This window comes from Cebus imitator, unplaced genomic scaffold, assembly GCF_001604975.1.
Source record: "Cebus imitator isolate Cc_AM_T3 unplaced genomic scaffold, Cebus_imitator-1.0 Scaffold59, whole genome shotgun sequence".
NCBI lineage: Eukaryota > Metazoa > Chordata > Mammalia > Primates > Cebidae > Cebus > Cebus imitator.
The window spans coordinates 1,402,740-1,419,086 of NW_016107374.1; the positions used below are offsets into that span (position 1 = coordinate 1,402,740).

General features: G+C 41.0%; 1 protein-coding gene across 2 annotated transcripts in view; it reads left to right on the plus strand.

Annotated features, from left to right (window-relative positions):
* Positions 1-16,347, plus strand: part of SMC1B (structural maintenance of chromosomes 1B) — an 81,288-nt gene that overhangs the window by 56,668 nt on the left and 8,273 nt on the right. The window contains exons 15-22 of one of the 2 annotated variants that reach the window (XM_017529472.2): positions 562-668; positions 5,558-5,699; positions 6,633-6,778; positions 8,754-8,907; positions 9,881-9,979; positions 13,589-13,745; positions 14,523-14,677; positions 15,971-16,122. In XM_017529472.2, the coding sequence (XP_017384961.1) occupies positions 562-668; positions 5,558-5,699; positions 6,633-6,778; positions 8,754-8,907; positions 9,881-9,979; positions 13,589-13,745; positions 14,523-14,677; positions 15,971-16,122 (1,112 nt within the window). The remainder of the gene's footprint in view (positions 1-561; positions 669-5,557; positions 5,700-6,632; positions 6,779-8,753; positions 8,908-9,880; positions 9,980-13,588; positions 13,746-14,522; positions 14,678-15,970; positions 16,123-16,347) is intronic. The other variant, XM_037738901.1, reaches the window with a different exon arrangement.

A 16,347-nucleotide genomic window follows, 5' to 3' on the forward strand; every position in this document is an offset into this window, starting at 1 on the left:
TTTGAGACAGACTTTCACTCTTGTTACCCAGGCTGGAGTGCAATGGTGCGATCTCGGCTCACCGCAACCTCCGCCTCCTGGGTTCAGGCAGTTCTCCTGCCTCAGCCTCCCGAGTAGCTGGGACTACAGGCGCGCGCCACCATGCCCAGCTAATTTTTGCATTTTTAGTAGAGACGGGGTTTCACCATGTTGACCAGGATGGTCTCGATCTCTTGACCTCATGATCCACTGGCCTCGGCCTCCCAAAGTGCTGGGATTACAGGCTTGAGCCACCATACCCGGCCTCTTCCACTTTTATACTAAATTCTCATAAAGCCAAAACACTTAATAAGCCCAGTTATGAGCTTTCTTAGTTTTTTTGAATCAGAAATTTGAAAGTAGATGGGCATAATTTATGGAATTAAAGGAGGAGAAAGTACTGGCTTTTCAGAATACAGTAATGCTTGGTGAGATTAGTTTTTGGCCTAATTCAGGAAAATCTTGAAGGGAAAAACTTATATTTAAGATGATATATTTCTTAAAATTGCTTATTACATGAGTTGTTTTAAAATAATTTAAAAGGTCGAAGATGATATTTTCCAACACTTCTGTGAAGAAATTGGCGTGGAAAATATTCGTGAATTTGAGAACAAACATGTTAAACGGCAACAAGAAATTGATCAAAAAAGGTATTTTTATAAAAATATGTTGGTAAGAAGCTTACATATGTATAAAAATAGCTATTATTTCATAATTTAGAGGAATTATGCCTGAGTTTCATTTCATCAAGAAATAGCTAGTAAAAATGTATATTCTTACAAAGAGATCTAATTTTTTTGTGCCACAATTTTTTTAGAGAAAGTACAAATACACAGAATAAGAGAATAGGGGCATAATTACATACTGGTTATTAAAATAATAAGACAATAATTTGCTTGTCTGTAAATATTGATATATGTAGATGAAATTGGTCATTTTCAAGAAATAATATATTACCAAAAATTATCTCAAACAAGATAGAAAATTCTAAGATGGCTAGTTACAATAGGAAGAGAAAGTAAAAAGGCTTCCTACTTACCCCATTGCCAAATGCACCAGGTACATATAGCTTCACAGGTGAATTATCCCAGCAAACTTTAAAGGTACATGTAACTTCGTTGTTTAATTTTTAAACAGATGTTCAATATTAAGACTGTTTCGGGCTGGGCATGGTGGCTGATGCCTGTAATCCCAGCACTTTGGGAAGCCAAGGTGGGTGGATCACCTGAGGTCAGGAGTTCAAGATAAGTCTGGCCAACACGGTGAAACCCCGTCTCTACTAAAAATACAAAAATTAGCCAGGTGTGATGGTGGATGCCTGTCATCCCAGCTACTTGGTAGGCTGAGACAGGAGAATCTCGCTTGAACCTGGGAGGCAGAGTTTGCAGTAAGCCGAGATTGCGCCATTGCACTCCAGCCTGGGAAACAACAAGACTTCATCTCCCCCCCCAAAAAAAAAAAAAAATTGATTCCAAAATTCAAAAACGTTACATATACAATAAGAAACTGTAAATCAATCTCACCTACAAATAATCAAGTAAAACAAGGTTAAATGCAAATCAGTAGTACAACAGCAAAATGAAGTATTATCTAGTGGGCTTTGTATCAGAACTATAGGGATGGTTCTGTATTACGAAATCTATTGTTGTAATTAACCATATTAAGGATCACAGAAGAAAAATCATATGATTAAGGATGATGAAGAAACATTTGACAAAATTCAACATTCATTCTTGATTGAATATTCTTAGGATGTGAATACTTAAGATATCTATGATATGAAAAAATACATCTGAGAAATCAGCATTGTGGTTTCATGGTTTTACTTCCTAGTAATGTCAGAAATGAGAGATACTTGGTATCACTAGTATTTAATATTCTTCTAGAGATACTAGTCAATAAAGTTAGACAAGAAAAATAAAGTATACAAATTTGGTGGTGATATCACCAAAATGGTAGAATAGAAGCAATCTGGCTTCACTGCCTGCAAGAGAAAACCAAAACAAATATGCAGTGTTGAGATTGTCATCAGCAATATCCCGGAATTCAAAAACAAGAATGAGACAGTTCCTGAAGCCACAGAGAAGTGAAAAATCTTGCAGATAGTAAGAGAGTTGGGCTTTTATATCTGTGGTGCTCTTCTCCCAATATATCAGGCACCATGTGTGCAGAAAAATTTCCCCTGAGTCATGGTTACTACCCTGGAAAGAGTGAGATCAAGGTGGACAACCAGCTTCCTCACCATGGGTTCCCTGGCAGGGGACCTCCCTGCCTCAGCCCAGAGGAAGCATCACGAGTACCTGAAGGGGAAAAAATTCCTAAAGACAGACAGAGACAAAGCAGGGAAGCAGAACTACCATCCCCAGTCCAGGAAACACTGCTGTGTTACTTAGTCAAAGGAGACACCATATCAGAGTGGCTGTTCAGCAGTGCCAACCAGTAGGAGGTATGTTCCGTAGTCCCCTGGGCTCTAGCCTGTAGCCAGCCTTCCCAAACTATCAGGATATCCCCTTTGGGACTTCCCCTGTGCAAGATAAGCAATGCTCCAAAGTTTGCTGGAGCCGAACAAATGAGCTTAAGGCATCATCTGGTGCCAAAAAGTAGGCAGTGACCCTATCAGAGGGGGAAAATAAAAAGGTACCTAAGAGGTATATTGTAAGTAAATTTCTAAGCGAACATAACCAATAAAAAAACAAAAAAGAAGCCAGACAGATAATCCTTTAATGTTAAGACATACGTCCACAAAAAACAATAGCAAACGGGGAACCATGACCTGCCAAAATAGACAAAGCAAGGAGCCATTAACTGAGCCTAGTGAGACTAGTAGGCAAGCTCTCTGATCAAGAACTCAAAATCGAAGTTTTAAGGAAACTCAGTGATCTCCAAAATAATAGAAAAGCAACTCAGAAATTTATCAGAGAAGCTTAACAAAGAAATTGAAATGCTGGAACTGAGCAATACATTTGCTAAACTGGAAAATTCATTAGAGGCCATCAACAGCAGAATGGATGAAGCAGAGGAAACAATCAGTGAGCTTCAAGACAGCTACAGGAAAAGAGAAAGAAAGGAATGAAGAATGCCTACAAGATACAGAAAATTAGCTCAGAATATCTCAGAAGAGCAAATCTAAGAAGTATTTGTGGATTGCTGGCAAGATGGCTGAATAGGAACAGCTCTGGTCTGCAGCTTGCAGCAAGATCACTGCAGAAGGTGGGTAATTTCTGCATTTCCAACTGAGGTACCCAGTTCATCTCACTGGGACTGGTTGGACAGTGGGTACAGCCCACAGAGAGCAAGCTGAAGCAGGATGGGGTGTCACCTCACCTGAGAAGTGCAAGGGGTTGGGGACCTCCCTCCCCTAGCAAGGGAAGCCCTGAGGGTCTACGTCTTGAGGGACTATGCTGTGAGGGATGGTGCATTCTGGCCCAGATACTGCACTTTTCCAGTCTTTGCAACCCACAAACCAGGAGATTCCTCCAGTGCCTACACCACCAGGGCTCTGGGTTTCAAGCACAAAACTGGATGGCTGTTTGGGCAGACACCGAGCTAGCTGCAGGAGTTGTTTTTTCATACCCCAGTGGTGCCTGGAATGCCAGTGAGAACCGTTCACTCCCCTGGAAAGGGGGCTGAAGCCAGGGAGCCAAGTCATTTGGTTTGGTAGATCCCACCCCCACAGAGCCCAGCAAGCTAAGATTCACTGGCTTGAAATTCTCGCTGCCAGCACAGAAGTCTGAGGTTGCCTTGGGGATGCTCAAGCTTGGTGGTGCTCAAGCTTGGTGGTAGGAGGGGCATCTGCCATTGATGAGGCTTAAGGAGGCAGTTTTACCCTCACAATGTAAACAAAGCTGCCTGGAAGATCAAACTCAGCAGAGCCCATCACAGCTCAGCAAGGCCACTATAGCTAAGACTGCCTTTCTAGATTCCTCCTCTCTGGGCAAGGCATCTCTGAGAAAAAAAGGCAGCAGCTCCAGTCAGGGGCTTACAGATAAAACCCCCATCTCCCTGGGACAGAGTACCTGGGGGAAGGGGCAACTGTGGATGCAGCTTCACCAGATTTAGACATCCCTGCCTGACAGCTCTGAAGAAAGCAGTGGATCTCCCAGCACAGCATTCCAGCTCTGCTCAGGGTCAGACTGCCTCAAGTGGGTCCCTAACCCCTGTGTCTCCTGATTAGCAGACACCTCCCAGTAGGGGCTGACAGACATCTCATACAGGAGTGCTCCGGCTGGCATCTGGCAGGTGCCCCTCTGGGATGAAGCTTCCAGAGGAAGGAACAGGCAGCAATGTTTCCTGTTGTGCAGCCTCCACTGGTGATAAGCAAACAGGGTCTGGAGTGGACCTCCAGCAAACTGCAGGAGACCTGCAGCAGAGGGGCCTGTTTGAAGGAAAACTGACAAACAGGAATGGCATCAACATCAACAAAAAGGACGTCCACCCAGAGACCCCATCCAAAGGCCACCAACATCAAAGACCAAAGGTGGATAAAGCCACAAAGATGGGGAGAAACCAGCACAAAAAGGCAGAAAATTCCAAAAACCACAATGCCTCTTCTCCTCCAAAGTGTCACAACTCCTCACCAGCAAGGTAACAAAACTGGATGGAAAACAGTTACTTGAAAAAACTGACTAAATAAGAATAAACACATAAAATTATAAAGAAAGACAGGAGGAGACCTGTAGATTATAAAAGATTTAAGAAACATATCACCCGTATGCAATGTGTAGATCCTGATTCAAACAACCAATTTTTCTTTATTATTATTTTTTTAAAGACGGGGTTTCACCATGTTGGTCAGGCTGGTCTTGAACTGCTGACCTCAGGTGATCCGCCGGCCTTGGCCTCCAAAGATTTTTCTTTTTTTAAAAAGATTTTTTTTTTTTTTGAGATGGGGTCTTGCTCTATCACCCAGGTTGGAGTGCAGTGGTGAGGTCTCAACTCACTGCAACCTGTGCCTCCCGGGTTCAAGTGGTTCTCCTGCCTCAACTTCCCGAGTGGCTGGGACTGCAGGCGCACGCCACCAAGTCCAGCTAATTTTTGTATTTTTAGTACAAGTGGGGTTTTACCATATTGGTTAGGTTGGTCTCAAACTCCTGACCTCAAGTGATCTGCCCACCTTGGCCTCCCAAAGTACTGGGATTACAGTGATGAGCCATCACACCCAGCCTAAAAGAATTTTTAAAAGGAAATTTGGCAATGACAGCAATTTGATATTAAAGAATTATATTTTAGCCATAAGGTTGTAAGTTAAAAAGTCATTTCACTTCTAGGGATACATACAAAAATATTTACAAATGAAATTACATCACGTCTAGAACTTGCTTCAAATAAGTCAGTGGTTAGAGAGGCAATTAATGGAGTTATAGATGAAACAAGAATGACCACGAATTGATAATTATTAAGTTGGGTGATAGCTACTTGAGGGTTCATTATAGTGGTTCCTTTTACTTTTATGTTTGTTTGAAATTTCCCATAAGAGAAAGTCAAAAAGGAATAAAAAGTTTTCTCCTTATACTTTTTATGCTTGACTTTATCATACTAGATTAGAATTTGAAAAACAAAAAACTCGGCTTAATATTCAACTTGAGTATAGTCGCAATCACCTTAAGAAGAAACTGAGTAAGATCAACACATTAAAAGAAACTATCCAGAAAGGTAGAGAAGACATTGATCACCTAAAGAAGGTAATTAATAACGGGTGGCTGAAATGCCTCTTCATTGAAATCATGACTGCCTTCATGTAGTAAACCTTTTGTGAGCTCTTGCAGGGTCCTGTTAGTGATCAAAGGGGTTGGGGGCAGATTTAAGAAACACTTAAAGTAAAATCAGCAGAACTATATGAATTACTGGATATCAACATGGGAGGAAGGGCAAGGGGGTGCCACAGATGACTCCTTAGTTCTAACTTGGGTGATTGGTGAATGGGAGCAGCAGGTTAAGGAGAGAAAATTCTGGAGAGAAAATTCTGGATCTGTGGAGGTTGAGTTGCCTATGTAATGTCTAGATGGTAATTTCTAGCAGGCTGTTAAAGAGTAAATAATGGGGAAGTCTAGGCTAGAGATACAGATTTGGGAGTTGCTGGTTAATGGCAGCAAACTGAAACCACATGAGCATGGTTGAGACTTTCTAGCAGGGAGTTAGGCAGTGAAGAGCAGTGGAACAGCTATGGGATCTGGAAGGTGGTCACTTAGCTTATGAGGAGAGCCAGAAGAGGTGGCATCACAGAAGCCCAAGTTTGAGGAAGGAGGAAATGATCAAGGCTGTCAAAAACAAAAGACTGGAAAATGTCTGTTTAACTGCCAATGAGAGATCATGATAGTAAAAACACTCTCATTGGAGATTGGCAACAGAAGTCAGATGGCAGTGAGCTGAGGAATGAATCCAAAATGAAGGACAAAAAAACCTACAAACAAAAACAAAATGAAGGACAAAGGCAGGTAATGATCATCAGTTTCTAAAAAGTATAGATTGAGAGTGAGTCCCAGTCCATGATAGAGGGTCATGTAGCACATATGGTTCATCTTGGGATGAACGGTTTGGTGTTATTGGTAAGATCATAGAATTACCTTATTAACATAAAAAATGGTAAATCTACAATGCAAATCCTCTCTGTTCAGGCTGAAGAAAACTGTCTGCAAATAGTGGATGAACTCATGGCAAAGCAGCAGCAACTTAAGGACATATGTGTCACTCAGAACTCCAATGCTGAGAAAGTTCAAACTCTAATTGAAGAGGAACGGAAGAAGTTTCTGGCTGTTGATAGGTAATCAAGACTTGTTTGAAAGACCTAGTCAGAGTTTTAAACATGGACACCATCTATCTGAAATGTACTAAATGAGTTGCATTTGTATATGTGCCCTTTGTTGCTCTTGGTCTCACATCACACCCTTCATTCTAATTTTTTTTTTCAAACATTCTAAACCAGGAGAGGTGGCTAGTTTAGAACAAATAATGTTTTGTTTTTTCTTCAAAGTCTCCCTCTGTTGCCCAGGCTGGAGTGCAGTGGTGTGATCTCAGCTCGTTGCAACCTCCACCTCCTAGGTTCAAGTGATTCTCCTGCCTCAGCCTCCTGAGTAGCTGGGACTATAAGCCCATACTACCACGCCCAGCTATTGTGTGTGTGTGTGTGTGTGTGTGTTTCTTTTAGTAGACACAGGGTTTCACCATGTTGGCCAGGCTGGTCTCAAACTCCTGAGTGTGTGTGTGTGTATGTGTCTGTGTGTTTCTCTTTTAGTAGAGACAGGGTTTCACCATGTTGGCCAGGCTGATCTCAAACTCCTGACCTTAAGTTATCTGCTCGCCTCAGCCTCCCAAAGTGCTGGGATTACAGGCATGAACCACTGCTCCCGGCCTAGAGCAAATAGTTCTTCTTGTTAGATGAAAACATGAACCTGTATAGAGTCCCTTATCCTAAATCTACCTTGACATTGGTGTCTTCCTGTTGTACAGAGATTCCCTCTAGTCTGTGTAAGATAGCGTAGAGGGTAAGGAGATAGAATTTGGAGCCACAATTTCTGGTTTCATATCCCAGCTCTGCAGTTTACATATGATACCTTAATTTCTTCATCAGGAACCCATCCACAGGATGAACCCATGTTTCTTACCTATACACTAGATACCTCATCAGGAAATTAAGGTATCATATGTATCCACCTCACAGAATCACTGTATTATATGTGTTAATATTCATATGCACTTAGACCCGTACCTGGCACAAGATTAGCATGTGTGTTTGCCATGATGATGGTGATGACACTTTGACTGGCTTGTACCAAAATGACACCTGCTTTCCTGCCATGCATCATGATTTACAAAACCATGACTGATTAGACAATATTAGTTCTCTGTTTTGGCTCAGCCTTTTGGCATTCTACAATTTTTTCTCACTGTCCGAAGACCTTCAGTGTTTCAAGATACAGCCAGAAAGTTGTCTAAGATTTTGGAGTGTAATTAAAGTCTGTTTACTCTTGCTTTTTAAAAACTCTTATATGTTGTGTAAATAGAAGACATTCCTCTGTTTTTTTTAAAGAGATGTCTTGTTATGTTGGTCTCAAACTTCTGGGCTCAAGTGATCCTCTTGCCTTGGCCTCTCAAAATGCTAGATTACAGGTGTGAGCCACCACACTCAGCCCAAACAGGATACTTTCTTTTTCTCTTAATATTCTTGAAAAACACATAGTTCTTCTTTTATTTTATTTTTCGTTTTCTTTTTTGTCCTCTTTCTAGGTCTTTTAACAAAACCCACATGATTTCAATTAGTAAGACCCAAGCCCTCATTTTCAGATAGAAGGCATTACTACATTAATGGTGGTAGTAGTAAAGAAACCAGATTATTAGGTGTGTATGGCTTACCCAGCAAGGGATTTCTTTTGCTAAGAGACTATTTATCTTGATTTGTGGTTCTAAAATGTAGAGCTTATATTTGAGAATTGCAGCTTGAAAAATTATACAGATTTAAAAATAACGTAACTAGGAAAGCACTGTCTTTGGTAACCTTGATTAAATCAGTAACGTTTATTAGTGGAAAATGCTCCCTCAGATTAACTAAGTATACTCATGGCCTTTCTCAGGAGTGTTAACAATTAAATTACAAGCATCAGTGAGAGGATTCTAGAATTTACAGCACTCATAGGAATAAGTAATCTTTTTTTCATGTAAGTTTATAGCATACATTTTTCTTCGTTGGTGCAACATTACATAATGAGTAAAATTACTTTTTCATATCTGTGTAATTACAGGGAAGCAGGGAAGTTGCAGAAAGAAGTTGTAATTATTCAAACTTCTCTGGAACAGAAACGATTAGAGAAGCATAATTTGCTGCTTGATTGCAAAGTGCAAGACATTGAGATAGTTCTTTTGTTGGGGTCACTGGATGACATCATTGAAGTGGAGGTATTCTAGCAAATGACTGTAAAATACATGCTGTTGTATGGAACTTAATGCATTGTTCTTTGCTTATTCTTTCTCTTGTTCTGTAGCCCTTTTAGGGGTGGTGGACATATCTCCTAGGAGGGAAAAAGGGCAAAATGACTGTTATCTCGGAGGACTAGGGCCACAGGATGAACCCATGTTTCTTACCTATATATTAGATACCCAAGAGAAATCAGAGAATTAAAGTTGTTGGAGTTAAGAACGTTTTTACACAATGAACCACAGGCAGTATGCAGATCATCCACCGCATGGGTGGTCCCCTGCACTCATAACATTTTACAGCATGTCGGGGCGGGCGGGGATGGGGGGGTTTCTTGCTCTGCAACTTCTCCAACAGTTGAATTGAAGAAACATGCCCTACTGAGTGTCTCTGGGTGGTGAGGGAACAGGGAGAGGCAGGAATGGACATCATAGAAATCACAAGATAAAACCAAGGCTCACTAACATTTCCCTGTTGGCGCTTTTTCTTTTCTTTCTTTTTAACAACATTTGGATTATAGAGGATTTAGATTGGCAGGAGTATAATCATTCATTGGTATCCACAGGGATAGTTCCAGGATACTGAAATCTGAGGATGCTGAAGTCTCTTATCTAAAATGACATAGATTTGGTATTTAACCTATGCACATCCTCCCATATACATGCCTGCCTTGTTTTGTGCTTCACAGATACTGCAGGGTTTTTTTTTGTTTTTTTTTTTTAAATACAAATTGAAGATTTGAGGTAACCTTCCGTGTTGAGAAAAGTGTGTTGGTACCAGTTTTCCAACAGCACGTGCTCACTTTTCTGTTTCTCTATGTCACATTTTGATAATTCTCAAAATCTTTCAAACTTTTTAATTATTTATCTGTTAAGGCGGTCTGTGATAAGTGATCTTTGATGTTACTATTGTAATTGTTTTTGGAGTGCCCGTTTGTGTTCACATATTTTTCAGATGGGAACTGAAGCAGAAAGTACCCAGGCAATAATTGCTATCTATGAAAAAGAAGAAGCCTTCGAAGTAGACTACAGTTCTCTAAGCGAGGATTTGAAGGTAATGGAAAGCTTTCTGTTGTTTATCACTCACAGTAATATGAAATATTTAAACATTACAGAATCATTTTTAGATGATAGAATTAAGGGTGGGTTTTTTTTTTTTTTTATAGATTTCCTAATGGTTTTTGAAGAAATATACAAAGGAAAAACACTGTAATCATGAAACTTCTGACACCAAATTGTGGGTCTCTCCCACACCAAGCAGTTCTCTAATTTTTTGAATACTAAGTGGGTATTCTACAATTCAGTTTAATTCTGACACTGTCCACCTGGAGTTAGCATCAGATCCCACAAGGTAATGGCTCAGTGCCACAAGACTAGCCACTCTTCAGATGCCGATCACAAGTCCAGGCCTCCCAGACTGGGGCCAGCTGGCTATATATAAATCAGGAGTTCCCACAACCCTTTCCTCAGATTCGATAGTTTTCTAGAATGGCTCACAGAACTCAGGGAAATACTTCACTTACATTTACTAGTTCATTTTTAAAGGATACAACTCATGGAATAGCTAAATGGAAGAGATGCATAGGACTAGGTATGAGAAAGGGTCCATGCCCTCTCTCCTGCCTTCTCCTGGCATGTCACCCTCCAGCATCTCTGTGTGGTCACCAACCTGGAAGCCCTTCGAAAACCACTGTTTAGAGATATTTATGGGAGCTTCATTACATACATCGTTGATAAATCATGGCCAATTGGTGATCAGACAGTTTTTAGCCTTTCTCCGCCACCTCCTTAGAGAAGAGGGGCTGAAGGTTCCAGCCCTCCAATCACCTAGTTGGTTCATCTTGCAATAGTCCCCATCCTCCAACAGTCAGCTCATTAGCATAAACTCAGTTATGGTTGAAAGGGGCTTCTTATGACTAATAAAAGATCCTCCTCTCATTCCTACCACTCAGGAAATTGCAAAGGTTTTGGGTATGCTGTGCCTAGAACTGAGACAAAAACCAAATATATATTATTATATCATGTTATCTCAAAATCGCAGTAAATAGGTTACTTTAAAAAATGTTTATGTCCGCATTTCTATGTTCTGTAGAACACTGGTATCATGAAATGTCTAGCCAAAGAAGAAAAGTTTCTGTGGTTACTTTTTGAGAAAGTATTTTCCCTTCTTGGAGATTCACAATGAATATTAAAGTTTTTGAGAAGTCCTTCAATAAACAAAAGTAACCAACTACTTATTCCAGCATCCCAAATTCGCTCTGCTGGTGTCCCACTGCAGTACCCTCAGTAGACAAAGGGCCTCTCTCAGGATTGTAGGTGATGGTATGGCACATCCTTCACAGCTGCAGAGCACAGATCTGGAATTCAGCTTTAATTTAACTGAATTTAGTTCCTATAATTGAGCAGCTCTGGCTCTGTTTCCCAGTGATCCCTGGAGCCATACATTTCTTTGTGTGTTGGCTTCATTCTGAAGCTGCTTCTCTCCTGAAGGCAAAATGAGTGCAACTGTTCTTGGCTTTCCAGCCACACAGCTACAACCTTCAGAGAAGAAAGAAGGTGCCTTTTGTAGTGGTGCTTGTGAAAGGAAAATGAAAACCTGGACCCCAGTTCACTATACCAAGAGGAAGAAATTAGGCTGAAAGCTGAGTCATGCAAAAAAAGCTGCCTTCCCTTTTGTTCCTAAGCAAAGAGCTACATATAAAAAACTCTTGTGTTGGGCCGGGCGTGGTGGCTCATGCCTGTAATCCCAGTACTTTGGGAGGCCGAGGCATGCGGATCACTTGAGGTCAGGAATTCGAGACCAGCCTGGCCAAAAAAAACAATTAGCCGGGTGTGGTGGAGCGCACCTGTAATCCCAACTACTTACGAGGCTGAGGCAGTAGAATTGCCTGAACCTGGGAGGCAGAGGTTACAGTGAGCCGAGATTGTGCCACTGCACTCCAGCCTGGGTGACAGAGAGAGAAACTCCGTCTCCACACACACAAAAAAATATATATATATGTGTGTGTATATATATATATATGTGTGTGTATATATATATATATATATGTGTGTATATATATATATACGTGTGTGTGTGTGTATATATATATATATATATAATCTCCCCAGATAGCTACTGAGTGTTCATCTTATGGTAAAGTGCTGATTTACTGAGCATGAGATGAATACATAATTGACTATTCCCTACCTACTCCCTTCCCCTGCAACATAATGGATTCAGTGATGTGACCACATACTCCCTCTTGCTCCTGCCTGCTTTTCCCCTTTAAATATCAAACCCCTTAAAATCATCTCTGGAGAAAGGCACAGACTAATTCTGGGGCATGTCCTTAACCTTGGTAAAATAAACTAAATTGATTGAGACCTGTCTCAGATACGCTGGTTTACATGCTGTTCTAAAATTGAAGAAAGGTTTTACCTACAAAGCCTCAGCAACTGTCCCCTCATCACAGTTGCCTGAATGGGGTCACATATTCATTGCTGAACCAGTCACTGTAGAGGGAGGATGGTGTACTTAACCTTAGACCAAACAGGTCCTGCCTCTTAAGTACATGGGATCCAGGACCAAGAAATGGATCCACTTGGTCAAAAGCATGTGCTGCATTAAAGGAAAAAATGGAGAACAGATGCTCAGTAGTAATATCCACCACGTCTTTTCAGTTCATATGCTGTTAATATATTTTTGTTCGACTTTTGGGGCTCTAATTATATTTGTGGCAAAAAAAAAAAAAAATTTCCTTGACCGAGCACGATGACTCACGCCTGTAACCCCAGCACTTTGGGAGGCCGAGGCAATAGATCACCTGAGGTCAGGAGTTTGAGACCAGCCTGGCTAAACCCTGTTTCTACCAAAAAAAAATAAAAAAACTTAGCCGGGCATGGTGGTGTGAGCCTGTAATCCCAGCTACTTGGGAGGCTGAGGCAGGAGAATCACTTGAACCTGGGAGGTGGAGGTTGCAGTGAGCTGAGTTCATGCCATTGCACTCCAGCCTGGGCAACAAGAGCAAAACTCGATCTCAAAATAAAAAAAGATTTCCTGAAAGGGCATGGCTACTTTTTCTCTTCATCACTTGTGTCAGGTTAAGTGCTAACCTGTCTAGCTGGATTGAATCCTCTCTGCACTGTAGTACCTATGCTTGCCCTATTAGAAGTCTTTTCTCCCTGCTATAAAAGCCAGTTTAAATCCCAGCTACTTGGGAGGCTGAAGCAGGATTGCTTGAGGTCAGGAGCTCAAGACATCCTGAGCAGCAGAGTGAGACCTGTCTCTTACAAAAAATGTTTAATCCGATTTATATTCTGACTTCCCTGTGAGTCTTTAAAGACAAAGACTGTATAGCTTCCATCATTGAATCCTCATTGTAATACATCGTAGATTATGAATATTTTAAAATAAATGAAGGTGAAGTATATATTGTTGCTTTTTAGCCAGATTAAAAAATAAGCTGAAATGTGTTCCAAGAAAAGAGTACAGCTGACTTAGGAAGCTACACATATTGCAGCAGGACTGCACCTCCAGGCAGTGGGGAGAGGGCTTTGGGGAGAGGAGTAGATCCAGAGGGAACTGGGGGGCCAGATGGTGAAGGGCCCCATGCACGCACCTTAGCTTGCTGGATGTAAAAGGCATGTCATGCCAGTCAGTGTTGTTCTTTGTTCATAATAGGCTCTACAAACTGATCAAGAAGTTGAGGCCCACCTTAAGCTCCTGTTGCAGCAGGTAGCATCCCAGGAAGAAATCCTATTGAAAACAGCAGCCCCAAACCTACGAGCACTGGAGAACTTAAAGACTGTCAGAGACAAGTTTCAAGAATCCACAGATGGTAAAATTGAGTGTAGTCACTAACAAGATTATATTCATGGGTGTTTTGATTTCTATACCATTTGCCAAGTCTCCCCTCTATTGTCCCTTTTTATTACAGACTTTTTTGCTCCGTAGTCTTATATTAATGTGTGCTTTTAATACTGAATCACTGTTTCGTTTTTGAAAAGTGTTGTAATTTAAAACCAGGTTTATTGGCGATTTTAAAACATGTTTTTTCATACCAGCAAAATTGGCTTAATAAATACTGTATAAGACTGGGCATGGTGGCTCACGCCTGTAATCCCAGCACTTTGGGAAGCTGAGGTGGGTGGATCACCTGAGGTCAGGAGTTCAAGACCAGCCTGATCAACATGGTGAAACCCCGTGTCTACTAAAAATACAAAAATTAGCTGGGTGTGGTGGCACACACCCTATAGTCCCACCTACTTGGGAGGCTTAGGCAGGAGACTTGCTTGAATCTGGGAGGCAGAGGTTGCAGTGAGCCAAGACTGCACCACTGCACTCCAGCCTGAGCAACAGAGCAAGACTCCGTCTCAAAACAAAAAATACTGTATCAGAACTTGTCAATATTATTTAGCAATTATCTGTACTAGAAAAGAGGCTCATCAATTCTAAGAACTGTGCTCTTGGAATTAATAGTTTACATATTTTGGAGGTACATTTACTCAAGAGATCCAAACTCAAATCCAGTTTTTAAAATATTCTATGCTTTGCAGTTTAAGTGAAAGAACCTCCCCAGCGGTCTGTAAAATAAAGAATATTGATTCTCTCTCAGCTTTTGAGGCCAGCAGAAAGGAAGCCAGAATCTGTAGGCAAGAGTTTGAACAAGTGAAAAAAAGGAGATACGATCTTTTCAGCCAGTGTTTTGAGCATGTCTCAATAACAATTGATCAAATCTATAAGAAGCTCTGCAGAAACAACAGTGCCCAAGTATGTATCGTTCATCCTCAAATACTAATGGGAATTCCGTGTTACTGGTGGTGGGTTTTTCCTGGTGGGAAATAACCACTGCCACATTATTTGAGCAGCTGACTTGTGGGGCAAAGTCAGTTCATGAAGAGTGGTTAGGACCTGCACTGTAGATCCCATTCACTTCACACTATCCAGTGTGGACAAGTCAAAATCTCTCTGGGTCTGTTTCTTTATCCAAAAAGTGAATGGACTAAATCAAAATTCTGTAGTTTGGAACTAATTTGATTTTATAGAACTGTCGGTCTCTATGGTAAATGTGGAATAATAGAGGATCCTGGGAAGATGGTTGATCTGTGGAGGTGACCAGAGTAACAAAAGAGAGGAAAAGAACTAAAGGCAGGGTTCAAATTTGGATATGACCCTTTTAATGATAACCACTCCCATTCCGTTATCAACATCCATAGCGAATACTTGTGGAATCGAGTTTGAAATAAAGATGTAGGTTGGGACTTACATACCTGCTCTGCTTTTGTTTTCTCATATTCTTTTATGACTAAGGTGATCCTGCATCAGATATTTAGAACTTCAACTGAAAGTAACTTGTTTTCAGTAAAGTAAGACTAAAACCCATTAACTCTTTTTTTTTTTTTTTTTTTGAGACGGAGTCTCCCTCTGTTGCCCAGGCTGGAATGCAGTGGTATGATCTCGGCTCACTGCAGTCTCCGCCTCCCAGGTTCAAGTGTCTCAGCTTCCCAAGTAGCTGGGTTTGCAGGCGCACACCAACAAACCTGGCTAATTGTTATGTTTTGTAGAGACGGGGTTCCAACATGTTGGCCAAACTGGTCTCAAACTCCTCCTGGCCTCAAGTGATCCACCTGCCTTAGCCTCCCAAAGTGCTGGGATTACAGGCGTAAGTCACCATGCCTAACACTTTGAGAATAAGATTTATCTCTGTATCTACAGTACCTGGCCCTTAATAGGTATTCAGTAAAGGTTTGATGAACATACCAGTGAGTGAATTGGATGAAGACTGTTTTGTAAGACTGTGGCATGTGCCGCTGAGGTCTGACTGGCAGTCTGGTGGAAAGGGCTGATCCCTGGGTATGTTATTGTGTTTTCCCTCTATTGCCTACCCAGACAACTCTCTTGTCTGTGATTACATGTACAACTCAATACATTATTTATAGGCATGGGTAGTTTTCCACCAAAATTGAAGAAAAGCTAACCAATACAATATTTTGTAGTTAAACGCCAAGATGAAATTTATTGGTTGCTTTTCTGATATTGCTAAACAAATAACATGTGTTTCAGGCATTTCTTAGTCCAGAGAACCCTGAAGAACCTTACTTGGAAGGAATTAGCTATAACTGTGTGGCCCCAGGCAAAAGGTTTATGCCAATGGACAATTTGTCAGGGGGAGAAAAGTGTGTGGCAGCCTTGGCTCTCTTGTTTGCCGTGCACAGGTAAGGTCACAAAAGCTATTCAGTTTTCATATCAGGGCAGAAGCCAAGGGGACCTTTCTACAGATGATATATTAACTGTTGTCTTTATTGATATATGGCAAATGGGATACAAAACTATCTTCTTCAGCCAGACAATTCAGATTATGTTTTAGGCCTACAATTTAGACTTTACACAGAAATCTAAGAATTCAGATTTTTAGTGGTTTGGGTTTTTTTTTTTTTTTT